This window comes from Opisthorchis viverrini (genome assembly GCF_000715545.1).
Source record: "Opisthorchis viverrini unplaced genomic scaffold opera_v5_321, whole genome shotgun sequence".
In the NCBI taxonomy this organism is placed as follows: Eukaryota; Metazoa; Platyhelminthes; class Trematoda; order Opisthorchiida; family Opisthorchiidae; genus Opisthorchis; species Opisthorchis viverrini.
Window position 1 is genome coordinate 113,157 of NW_008751979.1, and position 19,016 is coordinate 132,172.

Here is a 19,016-nt window from a genome sequence, read left to right on the forward strand (position 1 = left end):
GAGTTACGAACGTGCATACTCCAACGAATTTCATATGGGCTCGTTAATTAGGTCGTCGCGGTCGTTTAGGAGGTGTGGATCATAACGTGGAAGCAATAGCTGCAGTAAGGAACGACTCCTGAAACTCGATGTGGTGTGTGCAATCGTGTACACGGAAAGCAGACCTCAGAACTGTCATTTTCATCCATTGATGCGAGACCTATCCTTGCTGACAGTTTTTCGGATAGATGGTTGGTCAGAACTCAGCTCAAACGAGGGTTTGTAACGGGCCGGCATGTTGGGCCGAGATATTCAGGACCGGAATGCACAAGAACTGTTCCAACTAACCCGAAAGGAATAGAGACAGGAGAGAGTCTGTTAGTAAGGTGTCAAAAGAACCTGATGAGCCCCAAGAAGGGCGAAACCCTTCGTGGGCTGTCGAAGAGTTTTGAGCAACCTTGTGAGTAGTTTCCTTCATGAAAACCGTTAGAAATGTTATGTCTACTAACAGCCAGCGTTTATACCACAGGTTAGTATTCCTCCAGGGACAGTCTATTTGTCGCTCGGAACCTGTTTCTACTTGGAACGCATGCCAAAGCTCGTTAATTGGACACATGGACAGATGTGGGGTTGGTGTGACGTGACTGAACACACCACTTTATGTAGAGCCTTGGCGAAGTAGCTCGGAATTCCCCTCACTAATGAACTACTAAAACGGCTTCATATCTTACGAAGCCAACGGGCGGCGGAGCCAAGTATCTACCAGCTCTCTCTAAACACAGTATGAATTAAATTATTTGTCCTCATTTGGTAACAAGGATTCATTCCGGAGAACCGGGGCCAACCATTCGTTTTGCCTTCATTTGAAGAGGCTGTTTCTAGCGTAGGTAAAAATCTGATTCCTACTATATCGCTGTTGTTAGCTCTTCCAATACTGCACGTCAGACGCGAATCCTTAAATAACAAGCAGGATTTCGACCAGGGTCATATCACCGCTCTGTGGTAGCTGTTTACCCTCTACTCAAAGGGGATTTTGACCTTTACCGTTAGACAACTCTGTATGCGGCGAAATACATTCATTGAATTCTTATTTGGTTTTGATGGGAAACCCAGCTTAATCTCCCGTTTATGTTTTTCAGCAACGTCATGGGTATCCTCTCTACGTGTTTTAACGACTGGTGAACTGAAACTTCGTACACACTGTTTTGTAGTTCGTGATCATGCGGGTTTGCAGCGTACCGTCTGGGTCCATTCCCACAATAATGGGATTCGATAGGGTTGCTGTTTACCTTCCTTCAGTTTTGTCAATGATGCAACCACTGGGTGTTCACCCGCGAGGGACAAAAATTTGAGAACCGAGGTGATAAGGCATGATGGACTTGAATTATTCGGATGACACTGTTTTGTTATTCGATAACCACCAATCCACACAATCTACTCCAGGTAAACTGTCGGAAGTGGTCCCATGTTTTGCACGTACAGTCTTCTGGACTTTGAATCCACTTGTGTCATTCTTTGGGATTTGTCTGTCAATTTACATATCCCAGCAGTTGTGTGAGCGACTTCGGAGGTTGAAGCGCTTGTTATCAAAGTGCGCGAAATAAAACTTGTCAGGTCAATGTGGTTGGGATATGTATTACGTACGTCGGGGCGAGATGGCTCAAGTGGTTAGTGCGCGAATTTACTGCCCGGAAGGTCTGTGGTTCGAGCCCGACCTCCGCCTCTCGACTTCCCCTGTGTAGTCTCGGGCAACCAAGCAGTATCCAAGCCCCCGTGCATCCTTCGCGTGGCATGGCAGCTAGGCACCGAAAGGGTGTTACATCTGACTGTTTTTTTTGTTTTTACGTACGTCACCAACACGAGCTATTTTTCCATCTCAAACCTTTCCTAGAAGTCAGCAGAACACATGCCATGACATGGATGCGTGAAAGAAGCATGCGTCATTAAACTGGGTGCTGTAGGATCTTCACGCTTTGCTTGTGAGGACTTGAAAATCCTACAGAGCATGATACGTAACGCATCCCAGCGGCGATCATGCCGTTACTTTCTTGCTGAACTGTCTGACCAAGCTCTTCTGTCGTCTTAAGCTGGGTTTACGTTTGGGTGGTGCTCACGGAGGATACTAAGCGAGTCCTGCTGATGAAGTCTTACTCCGACATTACGCCCATGTGTACGTTTCATTGCTATACGACTGTTCGTTCTGACGGCATTATGCTAGATCCCAACATCTTATTTTCTTTCCTTGGTTCACCAAGGCGTTCTCTTCTCATAGCTGTGTGGTGCCAGTACTGTTGTGTTGCTGGCGACGGTTGTGGTGGCTGTTCATGTGATGGAAGCGATCGGATCGATTGGTTCATATTAGCGTTCGTACGCTACGATCGAATCCACTTACTGACTATTCATCGAACTCATTGTGCTTGAAAGGAAACAGTTGGCCAAGAATTGTTGTGGCAGATTGAACCGCACAGAAATTCAGTTACCAAACGACTAAAAGGTTCTAGAACGGCTGACTAGAATTGGGCGTCTACTCAGAGCCGAAGGTTCCGACGACTAGCCTCGTTCCAGACTGCTTCCACTGTTGCTCAATAAGTGTCGAAGTATTCCCACCCTTTTTACCATCTTTCGTATAACCGAATAATATGACTCAACTAAGCCACATGGGGGATGACTGTGTGGTAAGCTGTCTGAGCTTTGGCAAGTCCAAATGTCCTGTCTGATTTGCTTGATGTTCACAAGTTGCGTCTAGCTTATTTTCACTGTCAACCATCAATGCCTACCATCGCATTTCCCGACTGCTGTCAGAAAGTTAGAGCCGTCGTCGAGTCCCGAGAAGCGGATAATAATGCCAAGTTCCTAACAAACTCCTATCCCATCTTAAGTGAAGGATATAATCTGGTATGATTACTTATGCTACCGAATTTCGAGCATTCCATTTTTCCGGAGCAGCCCTGTTGCCCATAACAAACATTATTTGTCGTCGGTTTGAAAACTTGATTCTTCGTGAAGGCATAAAGTGGACATAATCAAACTGATGGAACGTTTTAGCAGAAGTAGCTGGAAAGATCATTGATTAGATCCGGTACAACGCTGCAGATAAAAATATAAAATATTAGGCGGAAATAACACAGTCGACTTTAATATCATGTGGTTCAACTGGTAGTTCATCAACAATTTGTTCTTCAAATGTCAAGGAAAGTAAGACCGGATAATGAAGATGTGACGAGCGGGACTTTATACGATACCAGGATAGGTAACGATCGTAGTACCCACCACCTCGACCGAGTCGATCACCAAGCCGAGTAAATGCCAGACCAGGAACAATCAGTAGATCTAGACCACCTAAAAACGCAGATGTAAAGTGATTCAGTTTGTGGTTATACGTCCAACCTGAAAAACTGCAGGCATTAGTAAGGTGAGATAAAGTGAGAGATTGCTGCGATATCTACCGGTGCCACTGTTACTCGTAACAGTGCTTAGGAACAATTCCCATGACACCAACAGGACTCGTATTCGGCTATAATCTAGGACTGCTTTGCATGGCCTTGTGGTCCATGCTATAAAGTAACCTAAGTCGACATCACGTCGCATTGCGCAGGTGAGTTGGTTACCCATAATCCGAGAGGTCCCAAAGGTGTCAACTTACAGTGGGTGCACCATTGCAATCCTGGGGGAATATAATGGAAAGTGTCAAATCAATCCGATCACATCTTCCGACTATGACACCCTTTCTGTATCTAGCTTTCACACACCTGATGGAGACCATGGGCGATTGATATCCATCATCCCTCAAAGCAGAGCAGAAACAACTCAGAATTCAGGAGATTACTCTTGACTATTGACGTTTCTGACAGCCGCTCGCCAGTTATTTCGCGACAAAAATTCACCAGCCGAATGGTAATGCAGTGAAAACGCAGAGTAGGTAATGAGTACGTTAGCAGAACCCTGAGAGTGTCTTTTTTGGTAACGGTTACTACGAGGGCGATTCGCTCCTTTCTAGAGAACTATCCCACAAAAATAACTCGAAAAAAATTTTCATCATGAATTACGGACCTTCTTCGACGGATTGATCTGCGATTTGATCCCATCCGGTGGGTGGAGGAGGCTCGCGAATATTCCATCGATTCAGGGGCCATTGTTCCATTTGTGTGATGCTGCTCAAACGCCGCATACACATACCGGATGCGTTACCTTGAAGGTTGTTTACACTCTGGTACTCTTGCGATAGCAGCTGAGGAACGAAAATCTTCCTGCCGCCTGCCAGTGCCTGTTGGATAATTTTCTCGGTGTTCGGTTCTTTCGGAAGGCTCAAATAAATTCCCATATTCCGTGATATTTGGTATTCTGGGGAAGACAGCAACTGGAAAATATGTGGACAAAACAACAAGGGTGTCGTTTAAGACAGCAAGACGTGAGTTTTTCCGCGAGTTGGAGTCCTTACAGTGTATTATCTGTCTACAGGTAGTGTTCTCCCCTTGAGCAATCACATCTAGTAAGCAACTGGAGGTGATCCATAAGACGGGAGTCAGTAACTCCACTAGTATTTTAACTGTTGACGAACATGTTTTCGGCAAGGTCTTTTCAAGTCATACAATTGCAAAGGTTAAGAGAGCGGAACATATTTGAATGGGTATGGTGTAAATGGACAGGGAATCGAGTGAGATGACATTGGCTACCTATCAAAGAACCATTAGTTCAGGTCGCCAATAGGATGACTTGAGCTATTCACCAACGTCCTGAGAGACAATGGATTCCCCGACAAATTTATTACAAAACATTTGAACAGGGAGGAAGCACACACCATCACAGCCACAGCAGGAAGGAAACCAGTATACATTAGCGTCCCGTTTAGTCATCCTATTGGCGACCTGAACTAATGGTTCTTTGATAGGTAGCCAATGTCATCTCACTCGATTCCCTGTCCATTTACACCATACCCATTCAAATATGTTCCGCTCTCTTAACCTTTGCAATTGTATGACTTGAAAAGACCTTGCCGAAAACATGTTCGTCAACAGTTAAAATACTAGTGGAGTTACTGACTCCCGTCTTATGGATCACCTCCAGTTGCTTACTAGATGTGATTGCTCAAGGGGAGAACACTACCTGTAGACAGATAATACACTGTAAGGACTCCAACTCGCGGAAAAACTCACGTCTTGCTGTCTTAAACGACACCCTTGTTGTTTTGTCCACATATTTTCCAGTTGCTGTCTTCCCCAGAATACCAAATATCACGGAATATGGGAATTTATTTGAGCCTTCCGAAAGAACCGAACACCGAGAAAATTATCCAACAGGCACTGGCAGGCGGCAGGAAGATTTTCGTTCCTCAGCTGCTATCGCAAGAGTACCAGAGTGTAAACAACCTTCAAGGTAACGCATCCGGTATGTGTATGCGGCGTTTGAGCAGCATCACACAAATGGAACAATGGCCCCTGAATCGATGGAATATTCGCGAGCCTCCTCCACCCACCGGATGGGATCAAATCGTTAACTGTCTAGTAATCTTATGTTTGTCATAGAGATCAAATATGTTCTCCTTCTTACTCGATTGAGGATTGGTTTCCATCAGATATTCACCGTAAAACCTCTACTTTGTGAGCTGCAGCAATTTTCAGTTTTGAGTCTTACAGAACAATAATGTCTTGCCTGCTTAGCAGCCTTAGACTTCAGTGTGTCTCTATTTTCTACTTTGAACGAGGCATTCGACAACACGTGTAACTGGTTTCTCGTTACTCATCCACACGACCCTATTTTTGCACTCCAATCGGTTCGATTCGATTCGATTGATCTAACCTCAATGATGAAGCAACCGGAACTGTCGCGATCGAGGCATCATTCATGTTAACACTTAGCGATAAATTTATGAAGTCCCATGAGAAATTGATAAGGGCGCAGTAACAAACATACACCTGCTGTCTACAACTTTTGATGAGCCTGATATTCTAGGAGTCCTGCTAGACGGGCATGTATCATTGCAGTAAGTGTTCAAGTGATTGCTACGCCTATATTCTAGGAATGTCGTACCGTTCGTACGTCAAGCTACACGTGTCAAGACGCTGACTGACAGATTCCAAGTTGACAGGGGACGGTGGAATCGAAAGAATAATGGCGACGCTCGTGGTTGATTAGTGACTTTAATCATTCCGTGATTTCTGTTGAAATTTAAAGCTCATGAGTGTTTCACAATCCCTTACCAGTGGCCGTAACGATATCACGTCATGCGTTACAAGCGGAATGTCTGGTCACTTGCAGCGACACATATACTTTGTTGGGATACTCACTATGACGGATATATTGGCCGACATTTCGTCAGTTGTACAGCGAAATCGATGGTTATGAATGGCTTACGAGTGTGGGTCATGAGTCGGTAATATTTCGTGCTGAACGGGAAGCAGCATGAATCCGTTGCCCCATTGAAATAGTGTTAGTTTGGATGGTCCAACTTGCGTCGTGTTCTTGCTACTGTACACCTTTGTCGCGAATGTGGGCTTTGAGCGTGGCACACGAGAACACAAGCCAATGAGTTCACCAGATCACACAGCAGTGATGGTTCTTTTTTGTGTGTGGAGATTTCATCCTGTAAGTGAAGCCAATCTATGCAGAGAAACCGAGAAGCATTGTACAGCTGTTTCATTCTTAATGGATGAAACGTGTGTATGCAATTTCGTTATCTCAGCGCTATTTCATATGCGCATTGTCCCTATATCCTCATGCCATCATACGAGGAACACGTGGTGGGAATAATTCTAGGCTTTCGAACGGCTACCTGGTAAGCTACACAACACGATTATGGCCCACAGTCACCGGTCTTCTTATCACGGTGTGATTAACGTGTATTCAAGTTGTCGTTTCAACCTAATCCATTGCCATAGTGACAGCTTTTTCTTGGTAAGAGGAACAGAGGCGAGCCTATGTGATGAGGTGTTGAAAGACGACCATAACAATGGAATACGGGCTGGGAGCTTACAAACAATATTTTACACGGGAAATTACTGAACGAGTGAAAGAATGCGATTCATGCATAATTGAAATCATTGAAGATGGTAGCCAGTACCAATTCAAATGTCAAAACATACTTGCTCTGTAAGTCGTTGGGACTTGGAGGCGATGAGCTCCTGAGGCATAGCTTGAAGAGCATTTTTCATACGCTGGCGAAGTATCTTCTTCCCTGCCACGATCGCCTGCAATGTTTTTGAGTAACTAAATGAAACTGCACCAGCAGACATGGAGCGAAAACCAAAATTGAACAACGGGTTAGAAGGCGAATGTGTACTTGGATACATAAAAATGTTATTTTGTTATGAAAGCAGAGCAAGAACGCCCTGCATCGCAGATTTCCTTCTCTTCGCCTTTTGGAGAGGAGTTTTGATACAAGGAGACTCCGTTTTGTACACCGCTATCTGTTCTTTCTTTTTCTTCTTTTTCAGTGACCTACAGTCAACAGATTAGAAAACAATATACACGCTCATGTACCTGCTACTTGGAACGACGTTTAGATGCCGTTGTGGTGTTTTCAATGGGTCACTGGATAACGGAGAGAACAAGAAAAATAACAGAATTGGATATCTAGAAAGGCGATGTAAAAAGGGATTTCTGATAGCTATTTCACAATTCACTCAGGTCGGTAAATTTCATTTGACATGCTCCGTACGGGACAGAATTAACAGTGCTAAAACGGAATCCGCTCGCACTTTGAGTGTAGGCTTCAACAATTTTGCGTTCACAGCTGAATTCTGAGGGTAAGGCGAAATGCACACTGCATGTAGTCATAATGGTCGGGAAGTAACATTGTTGAAAATTCAACCAGACTGTTGTAGTTCTTTCCAGGTTTCCTACTAAGACAATCGACCAAACGCGGTGACTTGAATGAGTGGGCTAGACCGTGATGGGTGGACTGATCCCCATCAGTTGTGCAAAGGCATCCATTTCGTAGAGTTCAGAAGCTGCCAGCCTATCGGAGGTTAACGATCAGTATAGGTTGATGTCCATAATCATAGTAGTAAGTAAATTATCCGCATTTGAAGACCATTTTTTCCCCGTGACTTTATCATGCAAGCAACCATTTTAAGCTTAAAAGCCGTCTCATCCTTGTTTGGAATCGTTAATAACCCGAATCTTGTGAATATAAGGAGATCCAAATCCACAATCTTTGGGTTAGTAGTTGGATACTCCCTCGAAAAAGGATCACTTGTAAGTACAGATTTCGATAGGATTCCTCATGGAGATGCAGCCTCTACCAACTAGGAGGGCATGTGATCTTTTTCACCGAGCAACAGTCTTACTTCCTGAGGGAAATCCACGAGCCTCATGGTGTAAATAACCAAAAAACGAGCCTTTTAAGAGACAGCAATTAAGAACAACAGAAGAGAACACATCAATGGCCGATAAACTGTTCAAAATCTGGTCGAATTCAAGTTCATAATCCCATCTGCACTACAACTTAGGTTTAGTTCAACCCCAAACTCCAAGACGCTCATTTAGGTTTCCTTCCCAGTATGATTCGTTCAGGTCCTCGATTCAGGTATTGGTAATCATGTTAACGCGGTGTATTAGTGAACCGCTTGCTGGATTCAGTGAACGGTGTCTTTTAAGCTAGGGAAGACAATACGCACAACTAATCTCTCGGATGAAGCTAAACTTCGAACGTACTATTTTTCTGTGATTGCAAGGCCAGCGTACATTTACGTAAACCTGATACCCGGGTGAGAATTATTTTAGGGGTGTTTTCAGCTCATCTGTAAGAGTTGGTTGGTTATTGTCACCGACTGGTACCGATTGTAGACTAGGACATCTGCTACACTAAGGCGAATCGGTAGTGAATGAAGCTTCTGACGAGGGTGCTCTACGAAACGAGAGCGGCAATAGCAAGCGACCACAGATGACACGAGTAGACTCTGCGCAGACCACAAGGTAAACCAAGCAGTCTGTTTTGAAACAACAGCTGGAACGTTTGACAGGGGTTGCGTCACGTTGAGGTCAGTAGTTGAAACTAAAGAAAGGACCACCGGGTACTCTGAAAAGAAATAATTTCCGGAAGTTGTCACAATTTCTTGCGCAGTTTTACCATAACCAAGAATACTGATATTGGAGCCTATATGTTACGTCCAAAGGTAGTCCATTGCCAGAAAATGTCCTTTCGTGTCATTCAGCTTAGGCCAGCCGACCGAATTTATAATGAAGACAAATCCCAATAATGGGATCCAAATCACGTGATCTAGCGAAACCTAGGTCAGAACTTCAAAATTTCACCACCACCTACAAGGGCCATGTTTGTCAAGATACGAATGGTTTTAGAAGATTGATACTACGCTGACAAGCACACTCAGTTGCATAACTATTTGAATTTCATGGAAAACTCACCGGCGATACAAACTGAACTGAGGCATCTAGCCAACTCAGGTAGCTCTACTAATTAACTGAATCGACGAAGGTTGGGTTTCTATTGGTTGCTTTTCAAACTCTTATGCTTAAGGGTTTTCCTGAGTGGATGTAGCTATCGACCCACTACTTTAATGGTCGTAGGTTAATTTAGACAACGAATCGAACATTTGCACAGAAGATCGATTAATATAGCTTTTAAGCCATATTAAGATGCAGGGCCTGCATCTTGTCTTAGAGTATCAATCTAGAAGGTAGCTGCGATATGACCCGCATCAGCAGTGTGACGACGTATTGGCCGGCCAAAATGGAACATCCATTGTACTGATACATCCTGCTTTGTAAATTCAAGTAACAAAATCAGCACAAACGAGGCACGGTAGTAGTTGGTTTCTGGTGTCAGTAGTAACTGTCAGGAATTGCAGACTCGATTGGTTTGTAGGCGAGACCTGACAACTGTTTTTTCCAAGACGCTACTGTGACAATGAAGCACTCATTAACCAACGAGCTGCCATAGGTTGGATGATGGGCGGAGGGAGGCGCTAGGTTCTGCGGCACAAACCCGGGTTCCGTTGCTTCATTTATCATCATACACATCATAATGGAGGTATAATGAGGGCAACAAAGACGGTAAACTGCGACCACACACGTGAGGTTGCAGTAATGTTGCCGACGTCACCATGATACCGTGAGGAATTCCGGAACGTTTGGGTAGACCGAATTGCTTCCACTATTAAATATTCACATTAAGATATTGGAATACAGCCTTACAATAGGTTAGAAAAGTTTAAAACAAGAATTGGGTGGAATAATAATACAGAAAACAGGGCGTAATCGTACACGAATTACACAGCTCAAGCAACTTACGCAGAGTAGTCTGAGGGACGAAAGTCTGGCATGAGCTGCTTACAACCACAATGTCGGCATTCAACATACTACAAAGCGTCAGCAAGAACGGAAGAATCTACCTGGTTAACACCGTGTCGTTTACGCCCATGTGTCCGTTTTCTTTTGTTCACAAAGATACGTTTGTCTGTAGGTTCGGAGCGCCGGAAGCAAGCGATACATATTTGCCGGCAACATGCCCCGCCTTGGAAAAGAACAAACAAGACATTATCATACTGGACTGGTGGCAGATGTTGTGAAAACGCAAAGAACACGCAAATGAGGATAACAGCCTAAAACCCAGTATAATTTACACAAAGCTTTTGATTACGATATGCAACTGACCAAAACCAACTCGGATGCGCTTATTTCCGAGACGTCACGGTGAGCCTTTCTATCGCGAAAATTTCCCATAACTACTTACCAGCTTACTTCCTAATTCGGATGTCGCGACGTTTGCATTGATCATATTGGTGGTGAACAAACAGCCACAAAGGAAAAGCAGTGGTGTTGCCAGGGTCCAATGGGTTCTTGTAGGACTAGTTGGTCTTTCATAAAAAAAAACCCTATATATACAATGACACCGCTGTGTCAAACGCTGACTAGATGACTAAATCTTCAAAAAAAAGTCACTGATCATGGAGCATAGTGCTAAGCTGGAATGCTGTAGCGTTGGGTCCGTAGGATCGACCGCTGTTGGTCCTGGAATAAGTTTGTTCACTAAGCTGTCAACAGGTTATTTTAACCGACCTATGAGGTTTCACTTAACTTGCGACCGGGCGATACTGGGTCGGGTCACTTTGGGGATCACCGACAAACATAACTACCGGGTGAACTGAATAGTCTAGATGGTCCGCGGCGATCCAAAGAGCGTCTTGGTTATCGGCTACCGTGGACAGTGAACTATGTGCTTCAACCAGATGCTGTGTATGTCCGGATCTTCGGACGAAAACTGCGCGTGCGGTCTCCCGGCGTGGGTAGCCAGTCAGTAGCTTAGCCACCACTAACAGATTTCACTGTCTAATTACGTAAAACACCATTTTTCCGAATACACTACGCCCCGTTGCTACTCATATATTCCCGTTTTCTATCAGGTCCCCAGCTCCTGCCGTACCACAGCTGCTGATACTAATAAGCGCACCCTTTCGGTTCCCATTACTAACTCTTTATAGCGCGCCGCCTGTTATTGCTGTTTTACATTCAAATGCTCTATTCAACATGGACCACTGGCTAACAAGCAGCCCTAAAGTTACTGTCTGCGTACATTGCTTGCAAACTAAAGACTCCACTCGTATCATCAGGCTGAATTATCCGTCTGATCCGGTGGCGGAGGGGCGTTTCATCTCCCTCGACCTGAAGACTCGACAATAACAGAGTTTGGCGACACAAATGTTGAGATACTTTCGAATGATGGGGCCAAGGCCGTATCATTGGACTTGTTTCCCATCGATAAAAGGCTATGTACAAAAATGAACCCGGAATGCCAAGCATCACTTCCTTGGGATACATCCTTCAGTTGAAACTAACTGCCCCCCCCCCCCCCCTTAAGATCAGAACGATTCTTCCCGATGTCTGAATGATCTGCTCCGGAAGCCTCGTCGAATACAGTTGGTTATCCTGTCGAGGGGTCCGAGTGCACGAGTTGGACGCTTGCAACAGATTCAGATGCTATCTGAAAGCCGTTCGTTTTTTGTAACAATCACTGAGATAACGGGAGATGCGTTTGAGTTTGTGGTCGGATCACCAACACATGAACATAGCTGTTGCCGCTCTTCTACTTGACGCCCTCGTTTCACAAAGTTATCCTGGACACCAACTGTCCATAGTACGATTAAATATGGACGTATATGTGGCGTGCAGGATCGTTGCACATAACGAATGACTTGGTTAACTAGTTGCGGTTTAATCCTGTATATCCGTGTTATCTCTTCGACCATTGGAGGCATGCAGTTTAAGACTGCTAAGCATGACAGATGTCTCCCTTGGAGCACGAATTAGATATAAATTTACGGAGGTACCAAGGGACGTTGTGGGTGTGGTTATATAGTGCCTCCTTTCTGAAATCCCGCAAATCACTGCAGTCCCAACAGTTGTTGTCATGATCGACGATTTTGGCGGACTTAAAAGAGCAAAAATACATTAAAATGCATGCGAACAAGGATTTCCTCTTTTTTTAAACGCTTCCTGTATGGCGATTTTGTCCTACATACCAGCAGTCTTTCGAAACCAGCCTTAGTAACAGGTCTGTGGTACACTATGTAAGTACCGGGAATACCCACGAAGAAGACTTTATTGGCCCATGGGGAGTTATGTATAGTTAATAGGCGCGGGAGGAATAAAGGTGACATTCATCGCGAGGGAGAACGAAGAGGAAATTCAAACTTGGGACGATGGTGTGACGTACCCATTTGTCGTTTGGTACACGTTTGAAGGAAATCTAGATGGACCGAACAAGCAAGCCAGCCGTTCTAACCAACAGCATTAGCGTAGGGAATTACTAAGTTGGGTTGAATAATCAACTTCAGAAGATATCCTAGTGACAACAATACTAGGTCCTCACATGGATACCTTTAACTTAGCCACCAGCGCCCTCCTTGGAATGCTGTTTTCTCGACAGAACACGCTAATCCTAAGGTTTCTGAAAACTCTTCGACAGCCCACGAACGGTTACGCGCCTACTGGAACTCAATAGGTGGGCACAGTCTGCAAATTTCCGTTAACATCTTGCTCTGCCTGAGCACCATTTGAGGAATATATAAGCAAGAGACTCAGCTGGGAATAGGTTGAGCCTATCGTTAGCACCAACTAACTTTGCAAATGAGAGTATTTTGCCGACATAAAAGATAATTTGCTGCACACTTTGACGATATACATCGATTGCGGCTAAATTTGGGAATCGCCAAACGTTCCAGGTTGGTCAGCATGCCATTTCAGTCGAGGGGCTATGTATCCAGACCGTGCCCGCATTATCAATCACTGATGTGTTTAGTTTGACGGTCTCTGTCTGGAAAGACGAAAGTTAACAACTCGATTGAGTATACTGTCGCAGTCTGTAAACTTTACTGCCACTAGACTGTTTTCACCTCGCACATGGGTGAGCGAGAACGCTCTGCGAGATATTAGTATCCCAATATATAAGATAGTCAGCCCAGCCAGCGTATCCCGTGGCGTAACTGATCGGTTCGGTTTGAGAGTGATTCACCAACCATGATCTAGGGAGAAGTGAATTAAGGAGTGAAGATAAAAGCTGAATCCAAACCTAATAGCTGATAGGATCCGGGAAAATGCTTTTGGATGCCGGACATAAGAGGGACTGAAAGTGCTGGTGAGGATGGCATTTAAATGAAACCCAAACAAAGCTGTTTCTTAAGGTATATTTCAACCAAACGTGCTGTCCAAGAACCGTTCCAGAGCTCAGCTGGGTCGACACTCAAGATAGTGGAGTCTTTTGCTCCAACGTGAATGACTGCTAATCGAAGCAGGTTTGCCGGTTAATAGTGGTACGTCGTGCCAAACTAAATTACTGAGGTTATTCGACAAATATGTGACAAATATTACAAATACGAGACTAACGCACGTCCGGGCTAGCTCGGTCGAGCATGTTTAAAGCCGAGTACTTTATGTTAGAAATCAAGAAAAAGTGTAAATACGAAAGGCCAGTGCAGAGAACAAGAGGGTAGTCAATGAGATTTCGCATTAAGATGACATGTGTGCGTAAGAAAGTTGAAGACATCACATAAACATAGTAAGTACATCCGTTGTATGAGCAACGGTGTGATTGTACACTCTAGGATGAACCTAACAGCTTGAAAAGCTTTCCAAAAATACCAAATACTTTGTTCAGAGAAAACTCACTTTGTGAATCGCTTCCGACCTTTGAAAAGTCGTTTAAAGTCCTGCAGAATATAGAGCGTTTAGGACAGAAATTACCTCATACCGATTGAAATTTCTTGATACAGCGGTCAAACCAGCGGCATTAACAACCTTTTTCATAAATTTGATCGAATGCGCCAACAACCGATTCTTCTCGTCCGGATCCATTTTTCTGCAATTACAACGATATACATGTGAAATCTCCACAGATATATGCTGTCTACAGCTAGCAAACAGGCGTGTAGGACGAAGAGCTACTCTGACGCTTGATAAGAAAGCTCAAGTAGCGCTTGGTGCTATAAACAGTAATTTGTCACGTCAACCATATTTTTACTCCATGGTCAAGCATCTTTGTCTGAAGAGGGAAATTCCAAGTCAGAAAATTCAAGGTGTCAGTGATATGCTGGACTTATGGGGACATTGATGTGTGCTGCGAGTAAACTGTACACGTGATCAACAATTGGGAAATATTAGGGTTGAGCACAATGAGCTAACTGGTACATGAGGAGAGAAAGTAACTCGGTGCATTGGGAGATGTACGCACCTCAGAATGATTGCGATAGGCCAGCGCGAGGTCCCCTACCTGACCTGCTCTTTTCGCTTCTCTTCACTCAAAGTATAATCTGAGAAATCGCGGTTACACGGCTGCAAAGAATCGGTGTCAACAGTGATGTTGTTATCTTCGTTAATGATGTTACAGTTGCGTTTAGAAGGAAAGAGACACTACCTCCGAACTGGTCACCTGCTTGGGTTTCCGGTTCAAACAACTTGTTTGCTCAGGTGGGTCATTTCTATCAAACAGCGTTCTTTGTAGGATGGACAATGTGCATCCAAGGCAGAAAAACATTCATACCAAATGTTTACTCCTCTGAAACAAGCTCAGTGGACTGCTAATCCGAAACAACATATCGGTGTGAATAAACACAAAATTGTCCTCCTTAGAACAGTCACCTAATTTTTCTATCTAAATCAAGTACAAGATTTGGACAAGGCTTACTATGCTCCCAAGGAAAACAGGAGAAGCATGTCTAACCATGTTCCGGGAGAATAATGTGGTTTCCAATCAGAAAGACGAAAAAATCAAGTTTGACCGTGTTACCGTGTCATGGTCTACTATCTACCAAAGTTTCGTTATTCGGAGGTCAGAATGAACAGTAACGCCTACTTTGATGGACGAAAGCAGGGTCTCGCACCTCAAAGGTATAAAACGTACACCGAAACAAGGGAGTACTTCCGACATTCGATTGAAAATAAACCGCAAAATGACAGTCATCGAGTCGCGTAATGATGTCATCTGGATAGACCAAGTCAACCAAACCTTCCCACCATGAAAGGAGACAACTATGGCCATCGGCCCAAAAATATGTCAAATGCCTTTCTGTCCATGTACAACTCTGGCCACCAGCCTAATGTCCTTGTTACCCGGGATACAGCGCATAACAAACTATTCCTGCAGATGCGGAGACACTTGTGCTTGAGGGGCCAGCGTTCGCAATCCGGTCGCCAGTCGTTGTTTTGTTTGATGAAATTAATATGGGCCGCTGACAGTATGGTGTATACCTAGTAGGGTGGGTTGGTTCGGGGCAAAAGGCCACAAAAAACCGACAGGAGACCTTTTTACGTCCCCCAACCAGCGTTTATTATCGGTATGTCTGCGAAGCTCCAGTAGTTTTCTGGCTAAATCAAAATACTGTTGACCTACGGGAGCCCGTTAGTGGTGCTGAATCTAACAGCAGTGTATCGGTCTGCATCATCCTGAGGGGAAGCGAACTGATAAACGAACCAGCAAAATAATGACATGCTGATAATGCTATCAGGTGAGGAGACACTATCGTCCAACCTACGTCTGTTTGGCTTGGCGATCCACATGGTAGACAAGCACAACAATAAAGGGTAAAACAAACACCTGCTCTGAACGAAATACACTGATTTGTATACCAATTTGGTTTTAACCAACTGAATGTGCTGAACCAAGCTGCCTCATGTTCCAGTTGGTACAATAATAGAGATATCGCGATATAATGCACAGACGCAATACATTGCTCATAAGGTTGCTGAAAAGTCTTCGACAGCCCACGACCGGTTTCGCCCTTCTTGGGCCTCATCAGGTAGGCGTGATCCCCGAGTGTCCGTCAACCCAAAATGGACTGATTTCGACAAATACACTAATTTGCATATCAATTTGGTTTTGACGAGAGAATCACCTGGAACCCAGCTGACATTTTGAAGCATCAAAAAGGGCAAAACCGGTCGTGGGCTGCCGAAAATTTTTCAGCAACCCTGTGAGTAGTTCCCTTTATGAGAATATACTGCGATACATCGAATATCGTACCAGCTGAAGCATGAGGTGGCCTTTGCGAGGCACATTCAGTTGAAAATTAGTAAACTAGAGACTCAGTTGAATCTCCCGAGAAAACGAAATTGACATACAAACTAGTGTTTTTATCAAAATCTGTCCAATTTGAATTCAAGTAGAACGTAAGGTTGAAAACTCGGGGTCCGCGCCTACTTGATGAACCCCAAGGAGGGCGAAACCGATCGTGGGCTATCGAAGAGCTTTCAGCAACCTTATGAGCAGTGCATTACGTCTGAACATCTGCTCTTTATGATTTCGGTTTTACATTGCAACACATGCGTTCTGCACAAGAACGTAAACTCAGTCTGCCACTAATCATTCCCCTCGTTACCTTCGATTGTTTCCAACCCGGATGAAGGTCCCCTGAATAGGCTTTTGGGCCCATCTGGAGACTCCAAATCATACTCCATCCCAACGTATTTGTTTTAAAAGTGGGGCTTGCGTGACGCAGAGGACAACACCCCACTGAATACTTACGAGTACTGGTAAAGACCCACTGGTATTTTATGCACCTTAAGCAAGTTGAGTGATTCAAATTGGGTTCAGATGAGTCCCCGTTCAAAATTAATGTGCAAATGAGTGTATTTCGTGAATAGCATTCAATTTAGGTCCAAGTAGAAGACTAACGCGAACTCGGAGGCTGCAGCTAGCTGATGAGTCCAAAGAAAAGCCGAACTGACCATGGGCTGTCAAAGTTTCCAGTAACCTACTGAGTAGTGTCCCGTCAACAGAAAATAATGCGATATCTCGAATACCGTAATAAATAAAACATGAATACACATATCAATGGGTGGAGCAACAGACAAGCGCTGTACTGGAAGCCATTGCATTCTTGTCTTCACTTGACAAAAAGGCCAAAATGGAAGTTTCGCTATCTCTAGACCACAAATACCTAAGGCAGTGTAATTCGGGGTCTCCCGCAAATGGACGCATTGGGCGATTTCTGACCATGTCTGCATACTTCGCCAACTGAAATAGGCAATTGAGGGCTCTCTGAAGTGGCAACTCAGGCAGTCACCTTACACGGTACCTTTTTTCCTACCTTCGTGCATGTTTGTCCAAGATCCAGCTCTTCCTGATTCTCTCTACCAATGCGAGTTTGTTGATAACGTTGACTGGTTGTGACCATTGGGTTTCAGCCCGCACAGGACTGAGTAGAAAGAGGCTGTTAGTCCTGAGGACGCATTTTTCTTAGAGCTTCATAAAGAGATACTATTTTTCCTCACACTTCGAACGTGCACAAGCAAGACCTCGATGGCAGTCTGCAGTTCACAGTTGTCCTCCAAAACCCACATGGGATGCCTGGATTCATCCTATCAGCTGATCACAGATGTCCAAACAGCGTTACCAAATTCACTTGGCTTTCTCCTCATGCTCTCGAACTTATTAATAAATTCGTTGGTGTGCGTGCTCTTCTTCACTGGACATACCGTTATCCTATCACATTCTCTGACCTTTTTAGAAAGCTTTCTGTCTTATACTCCGGTATTGAAACGCCTCCCAGTGAAGTGAAAATTCAGGGGCTCCTAGTCACCAACGTGATCAGCAAGCATGCGCCGTAAGCTTACATAGAGAATCCCATCAAATAAGCAAAGCCCTGTACTACTCATGAGGTTGCTGAAAATCCGTCGACAGCCCACGATCGGTTTCGCCCTTCTTGGGCCTCACCAAGTAGGCGTGATCCCCGGGTTTCCGTCAACCCTATGTTCTACTTGAAACCAAATTGCACGAAATTAGCGAATATACACTCATTTGCAAACTAATTTGGTTTTTTTTGAGAGACTCACCTGGAACCCAGCTGAGTCTCTCGTTTATGATGTTCTCAGAGAACATCATGAGTGCATATTCGCTAAACAAAGCCCTGCCTTATTTCAGGAGCTTCTTGAATGCGTCATACGGTAACTAACATGTACCCAAATTTCTCATACATATGCTGACTAAATGCGTGGTGGGCACCAAGTTCAAGCTGATATTCTACACTCATTCATTCACCAACCTGCAAGCACGGCACTTTTGAGGTGGCTTTTTGTCTGTGTACATAGTTCAGGTTAACAAAGCACCGTATCTTCTTGGTTACACTCTCATCCGCAAGCCTTTGACATATACTACCTAAGATTCAAGTAATATTTCAGAAATTGGGCACCCATAAGTTGTCGATTTCTCAGGAAATCACTTTAAGTTTCACACCTATTAAGAGTCACAGCTGAGCTGGTTGTGAATCGAGGGATTAGATGCATTCAAGGAAAATTCCTTACTGTTGGAGAATATACCTGAGAAGCACGAATCGTCGTCATCAAAGAGTAAACAGATAATCAACAAAACGACTGTAAGCTGCCTTACTCATCATCATTGTCAGCTGTAAGAACCGGCTGCCTTACCATCATTGTCAGCTGTAAGAACCGCGTACTCGTCGTACAGTGGTTGTGGCTGCCGCAGTTTCGTTCACCGATGATTTGGGTGGGGGGGTAGGTAGCCGCGCATTGCGTGCGCGAGCTGATAAATTGGTGCATAAATCCAGCACTGTCAGTGGGCTGTCAAGTGG

General features: G+C 44.4%; 2 protein-coding genes across 2 annotated transcripts in view; one reads left to right on the top strand and one right to left on the bottom strand.

Annotated features, from left to right (window-relative positions):
• The window catches only part of T265_09966 (hypothetical protein), a gene marked incomplete at both ends in the record, with an annotated part of 42,643 nt that overhangs the window by 14,119 nt on the left and 9,508 nt on the right, over positions 1-19,016 (top strand). Inside the window, one exon of the mRNA XM_009176203.1 lies at positions 5,184-5,364. Within this exon, the coding sequence (XP_009174467.1) occupies positions 5,184-5,364 (181 nt within the window). The remainder of the gene's footprint in view (positions 1-5,183; positions 5,365-19,016) is intronic.
• T265_09967 (hypothetical protein) lies at positions 2,963-14,286 on the bottom strand (the record flags this gene model as incomplete). Its single annotated transcript, XM_009176204.1, has 5 exons — positions 2,963-3,318; positions 4,030-4,336; positions 7,059-7,182; positions 14,101-14,141; positions 14,176-14,286. The coding sequence occupies 5 exons, from the start codon at positions 14,284-14,286 to the stop codon at positions 3,089-3,091; spliced, it is 813 nt and encodes a 270-aa protein (XP_009174468.1).